Here is a 13201-nt window from a genome sequence, read left to right as displayed (position 1 = left end):
TGTGTTTTATAGAAATTAATCTGAATTAAACTGTAATTAAATGTTTATTTACTTTAAAAACATGCATCATCCGTTTTTGCATGAATAAAATCAAATCTCAGTCTAGAAATGCAGTGCAAATTTGTTTACAATTATGTTCATTTCAAGCAAAGAAAAATAATACTTGTGACATTGCTCACGGAAAGCGGCACTTCGAACGACCAGTCGAACATGGTAGTGCCTTCAAGGAAAGTGATAATATGCAATAGTACACTGCAAAATGAAGTTAAATGGCGACAGAGTTATTGCTCAGGCGGTTCAATTCATCCAAACCTCCATGTATCTTGCTCTTTCTTAGCCACTAGCCGACACAAATAGTAAACACAAGTGATGTACACAATTGTGCAGAAAGCGTCTCAAAGGGTTAATATGTTCCCAGAAAATGCAATGTCGTGGTGCTAGTGTTCAGTGCATTGCTAAACCACAATCGTATGGTGCGCTTTCCTGCCACTATATCCAATGTGAGCAAGCAAAAGGTGCACATGATCTAGAGCACACCTGCCACAGTAGCTTCCCCACAATACTTGTCCACTGTTGTCATGTGAACACATAAGAATGTACACATGCAGTGAGTTTAATTGAGAACTTGCCCACTGTGGCTGCATCTCCACAGTACTCACGTGCCCATTTCACATGAAAATGCCAGCGTGCACACAGGTACTCATATTTTTTTCCGGTACCATCAAATCGGTCCACAGTCACCACATTGGCTGAACTAGTTACATTTTGCCCTCATTGGTTGCTTGCACAACCAGGATAGTGCAGGCATGAAGATGGTAGTCACTGAGCACAATCTTTGGAGAAAGTGCGTAGGCATTTTCAAGAGCTTCACTGTCAAGCATGCATGGCTTGCTGCTCATAGTGTAGTTCCTGGCAAAATAGAAAGGCACCTTTTTCCTGAACCCCACTGGATTCATCACTCAGCACAATGCCTCCCCCTCCCCCCTCGACCCTGCGGATGGGAACAAGGCCCATATACAACCTGGGTAACCCCCCCCCCCCCCCCCAATTGGACAAGTTAGTAAGAAAACAAGCTTCACAATGGATGCAAAAATGAAAATGAAGTGATGACTTACTGCTCACAATCACCTGCATTTGGTTCCCAGCTTTCTCGGGGTAACGGTGGTAAGTAAACCATTCTTGAAATACGACATCAGGACTAGGGTACCGATATGGGCTTGTTGGTACATCTTGAACAGGCTAGTAGCATAGCGCGGGAAGACACACGGACAAAGAAGAGGTACGATACGAACACAAGCGCTACGAACGAACATAGCGCTTGTGTTCGTATCGTACCTCTTCTTTGTCCGTGTGTCTTCCCGCGCTATGCTACTAGCCTGTTCACGACATCAGGAGTCCTCAGCTAGTATTATCATCAAAAACCTGCATGGCCCTTCACATTAAACAATGACGAAGAGGGCTGATTGAGTGAAGATATGGAGCTGCATTGGCACTGCCCTTAAATGGTTAGAGGGAGTGTGCCCCACCTCCCTCCCCTCCCCCAGCCTGCCTTCTTTTCTTTTTTCCCTTACTCCCCCATTTTGCATGCCAGCCAATCTCAGTAGTCTTTCCCTTCCCCTCCTTTGCACAGCTGCTTTCTCTTCTCCTCCTCAACTTTTGAGGTTGGGGAAAGTGAGCAAAACGTGCATGCACGCACTGCTAAGGAAGGCAGTTGCTGCCTTGACTAAGACTTGTCGAAACTTTGGCTCCAGCAACATTTTCTGTTCAAGGATGTTTTTCATCTTTTCAAGCAATATTTAGTACTTTTCACCTCATATTAGTATTCTTTTATTTCACCTATAGTGTACTAAGGTCCATAGGCTTGCCATTATATTGTGACGTGCTTCGACAGCGTCCAGAGGGGACACTCGCTTAAGGGGAGATGCTACTCGAAGACACTTTTTCTTTAATATTCACCCTAGAGCAATGAAACTTGAGCTGCTTATAGAACTTTTTATGCTGATTTCAAATATATAATTAGTTTTCTAGCAAGTTGCATACTTTTAGTTCTACAACATGACAAAGTGAAAAACTTAAGCCTTTTGCCCTCCCTCTTTTCAGACCTAAACTTCAATAATTTTTTACAATTGGTAGTTCATAATGTTTCAAATAAAGTGTGGAATGCAAATAACTAATTAGGAAGTCCATACAAAATATGTACTAGACGTGAAAAATTTTAACGTGGGAAGTTCATATTTCTCCTACCCTAGTAAAAGTTTACATAACTTTTTTTTATTATATAATGAGAATATTGAAACTTAAACAAGATAATTGCATTTCTCGTACTTTGGAAAAAATGTGGGAGAAATTTCATGCAGATCTGAGCACCAGAAATACCCGAAAAAGGAGGGGCACATTGACAAAAATGGCAAAATTTGTGTTTTGAGAAAAACGAGTTTTAAAGTCAAAATTGCAGGTTTATTTATCAAAGATGTCATTGAATGCGACGAAATTTGTACACAAGAAAGAACAATCCTCCTTGTAGTGGCCACTGCCATTAAAATGCGCCAGCACCATAGGTTTGTCCCTCACGGCTCTTTCGAGCTGACTCCTCGACAAGAGATTTTTTTCTTCAGCGCACGCCGACGAGCCCTTGCTTCTCCTGTTAGTTTTCGAGACATTTTTTTCTGGCGTGTGCTGTCCCATGATGTGCCAAGAGCAACCATATCATGAGGCGGGAGCGCGCCAAGCTCTTCCAGAACACGTTCAAAACTGGAGTGCCCTCGATTAAACCACATGTTCAATGCTGTCATATCAGCAATCAACGAAGACTCGTCGTCCTGTGATTTTTCTTCGTCTTCGAAGAGTCCGATCTTTTTCTGGGAGGCACTCACATATTCGAATGCCGCGGCAAACTCGGCAGACGCATCGGCGTCACTGCCACTACGCCTTGCGGCAGCAGACGATCTTTTCGTGGTTTGAGTGTTCGGCTTTGATTTGCGCCGGCGTCCTCGAAATTTGTGCGTCGCGTGAAACTTCACAGACCGGTGACCGCGCTTCCTACGGCTTTCTTCATCCATAACGGATAAGCAGTCGAGAAAAGCGTTGTTCAGCTGCGCTGCTGGACGAGACACGGCTCCTGCAAGTAGGCTTCACAGCACACACAGGCGCGCAGCGGCCAATGGCGGCTCCCGATCCGTACCACGTGATTTAAAGCCAGTCGCGGCGCTCGAAAAAGGCGGCAAAAGCGTGCTTCTCTTTATTATTTCTTGCGCTGCAGCAGCGCGGGAAACTGTCGTTATTTGAACAGTGAGGCTCGGTTCTTCGCCTCATGTGGTCGACAATGGCGAGCGGCGGCGCATTATCGGCGGCAAGGTGCTCGAAGATGACACTTTCGGCCTTTTGACAGCCACCTTGTGCTCTTTAGACGCAATTTTAAAGCATTTCCAGTTGAGTCTCGACATTGATATTTTTTTTCAGAACAGTAGAGGTACTAATCTTAACAAAACAGGTGAAAACAAAAAATTGATAATTTTTTAGAAAACTCGCGTTTTTCGACCCGCATCTCCCCTTAAGCTACGCAAAATGTGAAGCTGTGACTTGTTCTGGCTCATGTAGATTTTCCTAGACTTGGCCAAGATGCCTTTATGCTAGATATTATCAGTGACATTGGTTGATGTTCTGTTAATACTTGTTAGTGGGCTAGTTGGTTTGGAAGCATTGTAATGAAAAAACACTGCGAGAAGACAGGGACAGAAGGGGCACACACATGAGCTTTGTTAGTGGATGATGTTCTCGTGAATGATATGAGAGGTGCATTGATTTATATTTTAAAAGCAGCACAGGTAAACAGAGATATCCTACAGCATGGTAATCATAGCAGGGTAGAAAAGAAACTGCATTATTGCTGTAAAGTGGTGAATTCATGAGAAAAGGATCATTATTTTTATGTTAGAGAGAGTGTGTAGTCTTTATTTCTTAAAACGACATAAGTTTAGTCGTGTTGGTATTCTATTTCATGATCTACCACACAACATGAGGACCGAGTGACCAAAAAAAAACAAAAAAAAAACTATGAAGATAGCACCTCTCTTCGTCGGTTGTGTCACTTGGTCCTTGTCTTGTGTTGTGCACTAAATGCTGGAACTTCATTTCTCACGCTATGGCATGCAGGGGTGCATGTGCCGCATGTCCTGTGACAAGTGGTGCTGCATAATTTGGCAGATACCATTAAAACATAGCTCTTTAGATGCGAATCACGTTTTTCCCCCGAGATCAATTCTGTTTACTGCCCCTTGAAGAGTTTTTACTTTCTGATGAGCTGCCTTACACCTGCACAAAGTTACTATGCCCAAGAGCTGTTGGACATGACTTTCTTTTTTCCTCTATTTACATTTGCAGATGAAGAAGAAACAAAACAAGCCTTTGAAAAACACTTCGCTGAGCAGATAGCACTTTATGGCAGCCAGGTTATAATCAGCCTTGTAGAACAAAGTGGAAAAGAAAAACTCCTTGCAGATGCATACCTGAATCATGTTCTTCACCTGGACTGCCCCGAACTGACTTACGTCAGCTTTGACTTTCATGAATATTGGTATGTCAAGGAGGGTGGTTACATGGTGTAAAAGGCTATTCTGAAAATGTGTTATTTGTTGCAGCAGAGGTATGCGTTTTGAGAATGTTTCAGTTCTCATCGACGGTATCAAGGACTTGATACGTGACATGCGATACTGCTGGTAAGTGTACATGGTTATTATCTGGCCTTAGTTTCCTGAATAGATTACTTTTTGTTTGCTCGTGTGTGTTCATGCATATGTACGTCTGTAAAATTAAGCCATGCCATATCTGGGTTGTGTTTTCCTGTTCGTAGTTGAAAAGGCTTATAGGTAATTAATATATGGATGCTACTTTTAATGAAAGATGCAAAGCGTAAACTCAACCAAGTTAAAAAATTTTTTCTGTCCAATTTATCTTGCACTGGTACGCTAGGACATCCTGATTTCACGTGTCAGATTGAAAATATAGCCTATAAAAAAGCATGTAATGTAATCGGGGTGGCTCATTTTGCACTTCTCTCAGATACAGAAGGTAAAAGCTGGCAGAATGAAATGGAGTTGAGGGTAGTAAAGAGGAAGAACCAAAAGCGATGGTGAGTGCCGAAAAAATAATGGCTCCATCATTTCATAGACTGCCTTTAGGATGCATAGCAAATTCAATAACTAGCAGAAAGCCAGTAGCTGTTCGCTCACTCAAGTGTTTCCTAGAATGCCCTACAACTTCCTCATTAGAAGCTTTGCCCATAAGTTAATACTCCTCATTGGAAATTTTGCCTCATTGAAAGTTAATACTTATGACACTGGTTAGGTAATCTTGACTATTAATAAAATTAAACAGAATACAAAAGGTAGCATGTTCCAATCAATAGCCAGCAATATGCCCTTTATTGCATCATATTGAAGTGCTTCCTCATATTTTTAAACATTTGCTAAATTCAGCTGGAACACTCTGCATAGCTACACATTTAAATGTCTTGTATTTCTAAAGGGATACAAAAAATTTAGGTTTAATTCGTGCAGTCTTTATACGTTTAAATTGTCTTGTGGCAATCACTTTGAATGTCTCTGAAATAGGATTACCTACTTGGTATTGCAGAAAAAGAGTTCCCTTCAGAGGCTCCAGCATATAAGCATTCAGAGTATTTCAACTTTTTCAAAACTACTGCACTTTTAGAAACATTTTAGCCGCTTATTGTGCTTTACAGTGATTAAGCAAGATAAGGTTTCTGCCTCTACATAAGGATGTATACAGTCACTGTCCAGTTTTTTTATACTCCTTAAGGAATGCAGTATCGTTAGAAAAAAAAACAATTACCTTTTTACCATCTCCGAGGGCTTAGATCACTGCAGACACATCCAAGATAGCTCTGAAGGCCTGCCATTATACATATTAGGTGCCTCAATGCTTGCACTGTGACAAAGATGGTGGGTGCATGTGTATAATTAGGGAACACTTATAATTAGCCCCGTAACAGTGGCTCCTTTTCACTCTTGGCATGCTTCCTCACGGTATGTTGCATATGCTTTACTGTGTAACACTGTTTTATTGTGGAGAAGCTGACTTTTGGCGACCGACATTACGCAGCATTTCTTGTACCCTTACCCTGCTTTCCGCACTTTGAAGCCATGTGTGAGGAAAAAAGGCAGAGTTCGCTTCATTGCTGACAGGAGCAAAAGGGGCATATTGAGGCTTGGGACATGTGAGGCGGTCGTGAGAGTGGCCTGATCCTGGAAGCAGTTTTTTTTATCTTTATTGTTTGGATGCATGTTTTTTCTTAAATGATGTTTTATATGGCATTTTTTGATGTCATGCTTTACATCCATATAAGTGGCTTTCCCCATTTTAGCTAGAAAAATTGCAGTTCTGGTGATTATGAGAAATCCAGGTCTGCTTCCTAATGTAAAGCTTTTCTTTAGTGAATAGTGCCTGCATCACACAAATAGTCAGCAGCAGTGTAAACACGGAGATTCTTGTGACACACTTGGTGGGTAATCATGTTAAAGAGACAGGGCGTGCAAACACGGACACAAGAGAAAAGTCAAGACACCACAAACGCCGACTAACAACTAGAAAGGCTCACAACAGCAGAGAAGAAAGAAGGCATGAAAACTTATCTGCGCATGCCCAAGCAATAGGCGAACCTATCAATCCGGCACGCGTGGTGGTCTACGTGAGAGGTAACTATTCAGACACCTGAATGCAGGGGTTTCTTCTTTGTGCAGGTTAATCGATGGTTAGCTCACACATGCGCTACCACTATTATCGATATGCCAGGCCTCAGCCATTAAACGCGTTTCTTAATTCTTATGCCGGTACAGGATCGCACATTCATCGAATTTTGGTGTGCACTTACAGTCACGACAATGTGAAGATCGGGGGTGAGACAGCTGCGCAATTGCGCATTTTTGATACGATTCCGTTTTCCTGCACCAAGCTGCTCCAGAAGCATAAAAATTGCAGAAATTACGCTGAACTGCTCCAAAACAGCCTCAAGAGCTAGAATTTTGATTTCCATGTCAGCTTCAGTGGGGAAAAAAGGCTGAGTTTCCAAGCAGCACCAGGAATACCAAGAAGATGAGGCGTTCGCAGAACACATTAGACGTGCCTAAGCATTGTGGGAGAGCACGCGCGCCCATTTCCTTTCCTAAAGGCTGGCGCGATCGCGAACTGACGGCGGGAGCCAAGGGACCGCTAGGAGAGGAGCACCGTCGCCCTTTCCGGACAAGCCCTTCTTTCCCGCCGCTCCTCGCGCCAATCCTCGCATCCCGGCTCGCGGAAAAGGGAACTCGCCCTGCGAGGGAAACAACCCTCGTGGTGGGGAGGGACACGGGAGGTGAATAAAACAACCGAGCAGACGGGGATACGGCCTCTCTTGCTCTGCTGACCTGCGAGGTACCACCTCACCGCCCCAAGTTCCGCGAGCCGAACATCGATCGAAGGTGTAAGCGTTACCCTTTGTTTTCTACTAGAGCGGACTATCCTTCTACGCGACATTTACGCGTTATTGCTAGCGCAGCAATAAAGTGTTGTTTGTTGTTCTAGCCTGTCGCCTTATTCGCCCGAACCCGTCGTAGCTGCGATGACTCGCGCTACGGGAAGGGGACGTTGACACGTGCACGGTACGACTATTTGCGGCTGGGACCGGAGCTAGGCTTCTGCACCAGCCGTGCATAGAGCAGACCCCTTCAGCATGTTTCTTCTATGCACCTTTCTAATGAAGGCTACGATAGCGCCGTCATAATCTCCTCTGGACTGTTGTAAATATGCATGACGCCGCAAAAATGTCCTGCCGTGCCCCGAGCGTGCTGCCTCTACTCGCTAGGTGTGTTCTGGCGCTACTCTCACTTAGCAAAAACAATACCCAGTGGCATGCGTAGCGAGGTTGACTTTCAGGTCCTTTGTTGTGCGTGGCGTGTTCATCCGGTAGCTGCGTTTTTTTGTGTCGACACTGCTGCGTGTGGTCACCTATGCGTGCGTTTGCCGTGGGTTAGTACCTTGTTGCGTCAACGCGGCGTTAGTTAGCTTCCTTCTTGCATGTGACGTGTCTCTGCGAGGCTCTAGCGCATGGGTTCTCAGACTGGGTTTTGCGGAACCGAGGGTTTCCGTGAAAGACATAATAGGGTTCCGCGAGCTGGCCGGCCAGAATGAATGCAACCCGCTCCCGTTTTACCCCCATCAGCAACTAGGTCATTTACTTAGACTAGCAAGTTTGCATTGCATTTTGCATTTAACGAAGCCATCGCACACCACATCCACGTGGTAGCAGTACTAAAGACTTGACGTCTAGTGCGCGCCATGGAACTTGCACAATTTACGGACCCATGGTGACAGAACGCTCAGAGCGCTGGTAGTTCATGCTCGTGAGTGTTCAAACCAGTTCAAACGAGATTAACGGGCACTTCGGCGCTTTATTCATGGCTCATGGCACGTCGGCAATCACGTGGCAGCTTTCATACGCTGTGATATTTCGGTTTTGTAATCAAAAAGCACAATGAGCGCTTTGATACGCGTAAGAGGCGTCACTTCGGGCCGGCTGTGGGCTACACGAGCATTTAGGCTTCCTTTACGACCGGTGTAGCGGTCGACGGCCGTTTCGCTGTGCGACTGGCATGCCTCCTTTTTTGTTTGGCAAAAAATAAAACAGGCCTCTGTATGTCCGGTGCTTCGTTTGTGTGAACACATTGCTTACGCTGTGCGGTGCCTGAAGAATGTAGTGTATAGTCGGCGGGCGCTTCACATGACTCGCGGCTTAGGGATGGGGGGGAGGGGGAATCACAAGTCTATGTATTATCGGGAGTTCACATCAACGGCGATGACCTTCGATATTAAAGAAGAGAGAACAGGCCAATGCGGGCAGTGTTGATACCGTGGTTGTGCGCGTCGAGAGGTGTTATAACCTACCTTCCCCACCTCCACGCTGCTTTCGATTGTCTCCATGCTGCAGAAAAAGTTAGGGGTTCCGTGGCACTGTAGAAAAGCCGTTGGGGTTCCCCAAGGCCAGAAAGTTTGAGAACCCCTGCTCTAGCGGTTTCGCACGAGAAGGCGGCAGCGGACTCATGCAAAGCGCATTTGTGTTGTCCCCCAATAAAAGCGTACACTACACTTACAACGGTGCTACTTTTGCAGTGTCATACTCGCGCGTTTGACAAGATAGTCAATGTGGTGAGGTTTCTTGGCACCCGCACCGCACTCTTGAAGGTGGTCCCGCACGAGGTGGCAGCGAACAGTGGTGCAACATGCTTTTGTTGTCTGTTAAAAGCGTGCAGTACAGATGACGCTATGTCAACCGTGCGGCCGAGCAGATAGCTGAAGGCGCTTACTGTGATGTTCTCCTGAGAGAGAGTAACACTGACCTACAGGAAGCCCTTGGGAAGCTTGAAGAGCTAAATAAGCAGATGTACAAAAAGCCAAAGCAGTAATCTGCTAAATCATATCACTGATCTTAAGCAAAGGTCTACCGCTATGTAACTACAGTTCCTGTGCAATGACAATTCTTTTATTGTTGATAAGTGTGAAGCTTTTTCGTTTATTTCTTTTTTCTTTTTTAAATGTTTGAAGTGAACGTAGTTTCCAGAACCTTTCTTTAATTATTTCATATGTTTGTTACATGGGCTAGATAGGTCGCATGGTATGGAAAAAGGTAGTGCAGTTCATACCTGGCGATAATCTGCTAAAAAAACTTTCTCAAAGGCTGCTTCAGTGTTATGTGTATTCTAAGCCAATTAAAATATGTACTTGTCCCCCCAAGTTGCTACAAATTTGTTTTTTCAAGCTCCTAGGACGACATATTAAATGCCGCTAACCGCTCCAAATCAAGGTTCTTCTGCTCCAGAATCGAAATATTGCTGCTCCAAAAACTGCTCCCAATTCAGTTTCAGCCATCTTACCCCTAAAAGGTAGATTAGGTAATGAGCCTCCAGTTAGCGATCTCTTATGTTCCATTAATCTCTGGTTAACTCAGCGACCCATTTGCCCTACGTAAAAGCGGCCGCAGCTAAACGGAATCTTATACACCGCACATGTACGGCAATCAGTAAATTTGTTGGTATGTTTCATAAAACAAATATCAGTCCGCTTGTTGTCACCCGCTCATTCTTCCTCTGTACTGCGGCACATATCTTACCTAGCTTATTGGCAGCCGTAGAAACAACATTAACGCCGTATCTACCCCCTACTTTCTTTAGCCTATGAGATACGCAATGAATATAAGGAATACTGACGACATGCTTTTTGCTATTGCTTTCTGCAACCATGCTCGGACTTAACAAAATGGATTTCTTTAAACGTTCAGCGACAGTGGCCACTGCCACACGAGGATAACCTACACCTACAAGACGCGTAATCTGTGCGTTAAAGCTGGCACTAATTTTGTGTTCACATGACTTAGGGAGAGAAGACTTGAGGCTTGACATGGCTATACTGTTTTTTACAATCTTACAGTGTTTCGACGAGAAGTTTAACAGTGGTTTAGAAGATCTAGGACAGTGCTGGGCAGTATCGAAGATACATGTATCTTCGATACTATCTCAGATACTTTTTGGGTATCTTGTATCTGTATCGCGATACGTTTCGCAAAACAAGTATCTGTACCTGTATTTCTGATACATTGAAGAATGTATCGTGTATCTTAAGATACAAGATATTGCGATCGCACCACCACCGTGCGAAGCAATAAACTTTGGCTGAGCTCGAGCTTCTCAAGCTGATACTGCTGCCACTGAGTCACCGGAATAAAACTAAAGACAGTGACATTATTTTATCTTTCCACGAGTGTTTTCCAGCGAGGATAGGCGATGAGGTCTGAACGTCCCTATATATTGGTTGAGCAGAGTTATGAGGTGGCGCTCGCGTCGTCTCGACAGACAAGCGCGCGAACGTCGGCGCCCAGCCAAAGTTTTGTTTAATCGTTTTTTTTTTTAGTTTTGTCAGTGCCATGACACTTGGCACTTAGCCACTCTCCTGTGCTGCTTACTACAATGCATACGGCATCTTTTGCACACATGCTGATGCCGCTGTAAAGTCATTATCGAAGTTCCTCTTGTGTGGTGCTTCGTTACGAAGTCTGAAGAATGCAAGAATGGCGGGTTGCTTTGCCTCTCGTGGCTTTCATACTTCGGCGATTTGAAGGATCTCGTGAATGTAAATTTGCATTACATGCAATGAGATTAACTTATATGCAAATAAGATTATAACAGCTATAGCACCAGCGGTACCGATGCTGGATTTAACAGAACAAGCATTCACCTAACAGGCACTATCTTGGCGTACGTCTGTTTTTCTTTTATTCAAAGAGTTTTTAAAATCATAATTTGATTGTTAGCAGAAGTTATTTCTTAGCTGTCCTTCTTTTCCATGCCGTACATTACCTATGTCCCTATATTGTTTTTTTTCTGCCGGTCTGCTTACTGCAATATGCCTTTAACGTGCTGCCAATGTAAACTCTCTGCTTTATGCCTAGTTTTAACTGTCCGCGTCATTTCTGCTGCTGTTCTTCTTCAAGTGGAATATAAGTTTATATACTTATATTCCACTTCAGTTTACTGTTATGCAAAGGTGATGTTGAGAACAAATATATAGTCATCCGGGCGCGCCTGGAGTATACAGTAACGATAATTCTGCTTACTGCTAAGTAAATTAGCAAATTTCAGTTTGCATTGTAACGTAAATTATTAGGTGCCATCTTAAATATGTTGGCAAAGATATTCGAGAAACACTGTTATACCACATGCCCCGTTTTTCTCATGAGCGTCCCAAAGAGTCGTTTTACGGCCGTTTTCCATAGGCACTGAATTTAATTGTCGTAGCTAGTAGGGGTTGCCCGCCACGGTGGTCCAGTGCTTTATGGCGCTTGACTGCTGGCCCGAAGGTCGCGGTAGCCGGATTTTGATGGAGGGAAAATGGTAGAGGCCCGTGTGCTTATATGTAGCTTTTAGAACCCCAGGTGGTCAAAACTTCCGGAGCCCTCTATAGAGCGTCTTTCATAATCATGTCGTGGTTTTTCGACGCAAAACGCAGTGCCTAAGCTAGCACTTAGGGGTGCCTCCTATAGCGTGTTTCTATACTTATTCGCTGTTTTTGATACGGAACCGCTTTTCTATTTTACTTAGATATATTTGTTTTCGTTGTTTAGGCTTCCCTGAATTCTTTTACTGTTGTTAATCACCAGGTAATCGGATCTATAAGCGCCAATAACGTGAATAGCAGCGGTGTCCTGCAGCGTTTTGTGTAACTGTACAATACGTCTGAAACGTTACAGGGCTGCACATGTTCTTGGTGACGTACACCTGTCCGGTGATCCGTCATTGCTAAAACCGTGATATGTTTACCGGCAAGATAGAACTCCACAGTGGTATTTGCACCATCGTGCAGAGGCTTTTTATTGAAGTTCATATGGTCACTTGCCAACCCGCTTGCTGGTCGGCAAGCAGAGCAGCGACTAGCTCCCATCAGTTACAAAAGCTACAAGCGAGAACCGCTATCGGCGAAGTGTATAAAGAGCTATCATGTTAAGTAGCTAAAACAGCGCCAATAAGTTGTTTCGGAATGAAACAGATATAGCTTGAACAAGAAGTACAAAAATTTTTGAGATACTAACAGAGTTTTCATCCAAATGAAATGCAATTGGTCGCAGTTAATAAATTTCCAAGCGAACATTTATGTGCATAGGCGTTTAATGCTGCCTTATATATATATATATATATATATATATATATATATATATATATATATATATATATATATATATATATATATATATTGACAAATTTGAGAATGTATCGAAGTATCTTAAGATACAATTTCAAAGTATCTTTGCCCAGCCCTGATCTAGGAGAATATTGCCAGGAAATATTGCTCCTAAAACGTTAAGGAACACTTATGTTTGCACACCCTGTCTTATGTTTGCATGCCCTGCACACCCTTTCTCTTTAAAATGAATACATACCAACTAGCTCAGCTCTCTGTTATTTTGGTGGGTAAAATTGCATCAACGAGAAAAGGAGGGAGCAAAGGATTGTGCTGTGTAGGCTCTTGGCTTGGTAGAGGATTGGACAGCCCTAGTTTGGGCTATGAGAGATCGTGCAAAGAAGGTAGCTGTCTTCACCATGGCTTTGCAGAGGTTTCTTAGTTTCAATTTGAATTGATACTTAACCTTTTGGTAAAAATT

The 13201-nt window shown here is 43.7% G+C and overlaps 1 protein-coding gene across 1 annotated transcript in view; it reads left to right on the top strand.

Moving 5' to 3' along the window:
- LOC119379391 (phosphatidylinositide phosphatase SAC2) overlaps window positions 1-13201 on the top strand; it is a 248652-nt gene that overhangs the window by 71898 nt on the left and 163553 nt on the right. Inside the window, exons 8-9 of the mRNA XM_037648709.2 lie at window positions 4381-4573; window positions 4638-4715. Of these exons, the coding sequence (XP_037504637.1) occupies window positions 4381-4573; window positions 4638-4715 (271 nt within the window). The remainder of the gene's footprint in view (window positions 1-4380; window positions 4574-4637; window positions 4716-13201) is intronic.

Source organism: Rhipicephalus sanguineus, chromosome 1 (genome assembly GCF_013339695.2).
Source record: "Rhipicephalus sanguineus isolate Rsan-2018 chromosome 1, BIME_Rsan_1.4, whole genome shotgun sequence".
Classification (NCBI taxonomy): domain Eukaryota; kingdom Metazoa; phylum Arthropoda; class Arachnida; order Ixodida; family Ixodidae; genus Rhipicephalus; species Rhipicephalus sanguineus.
Note: the sequence above shows the minus strand (reverse complement) of the source record. Positions and strands in the feature narration are given on the sequence as shown.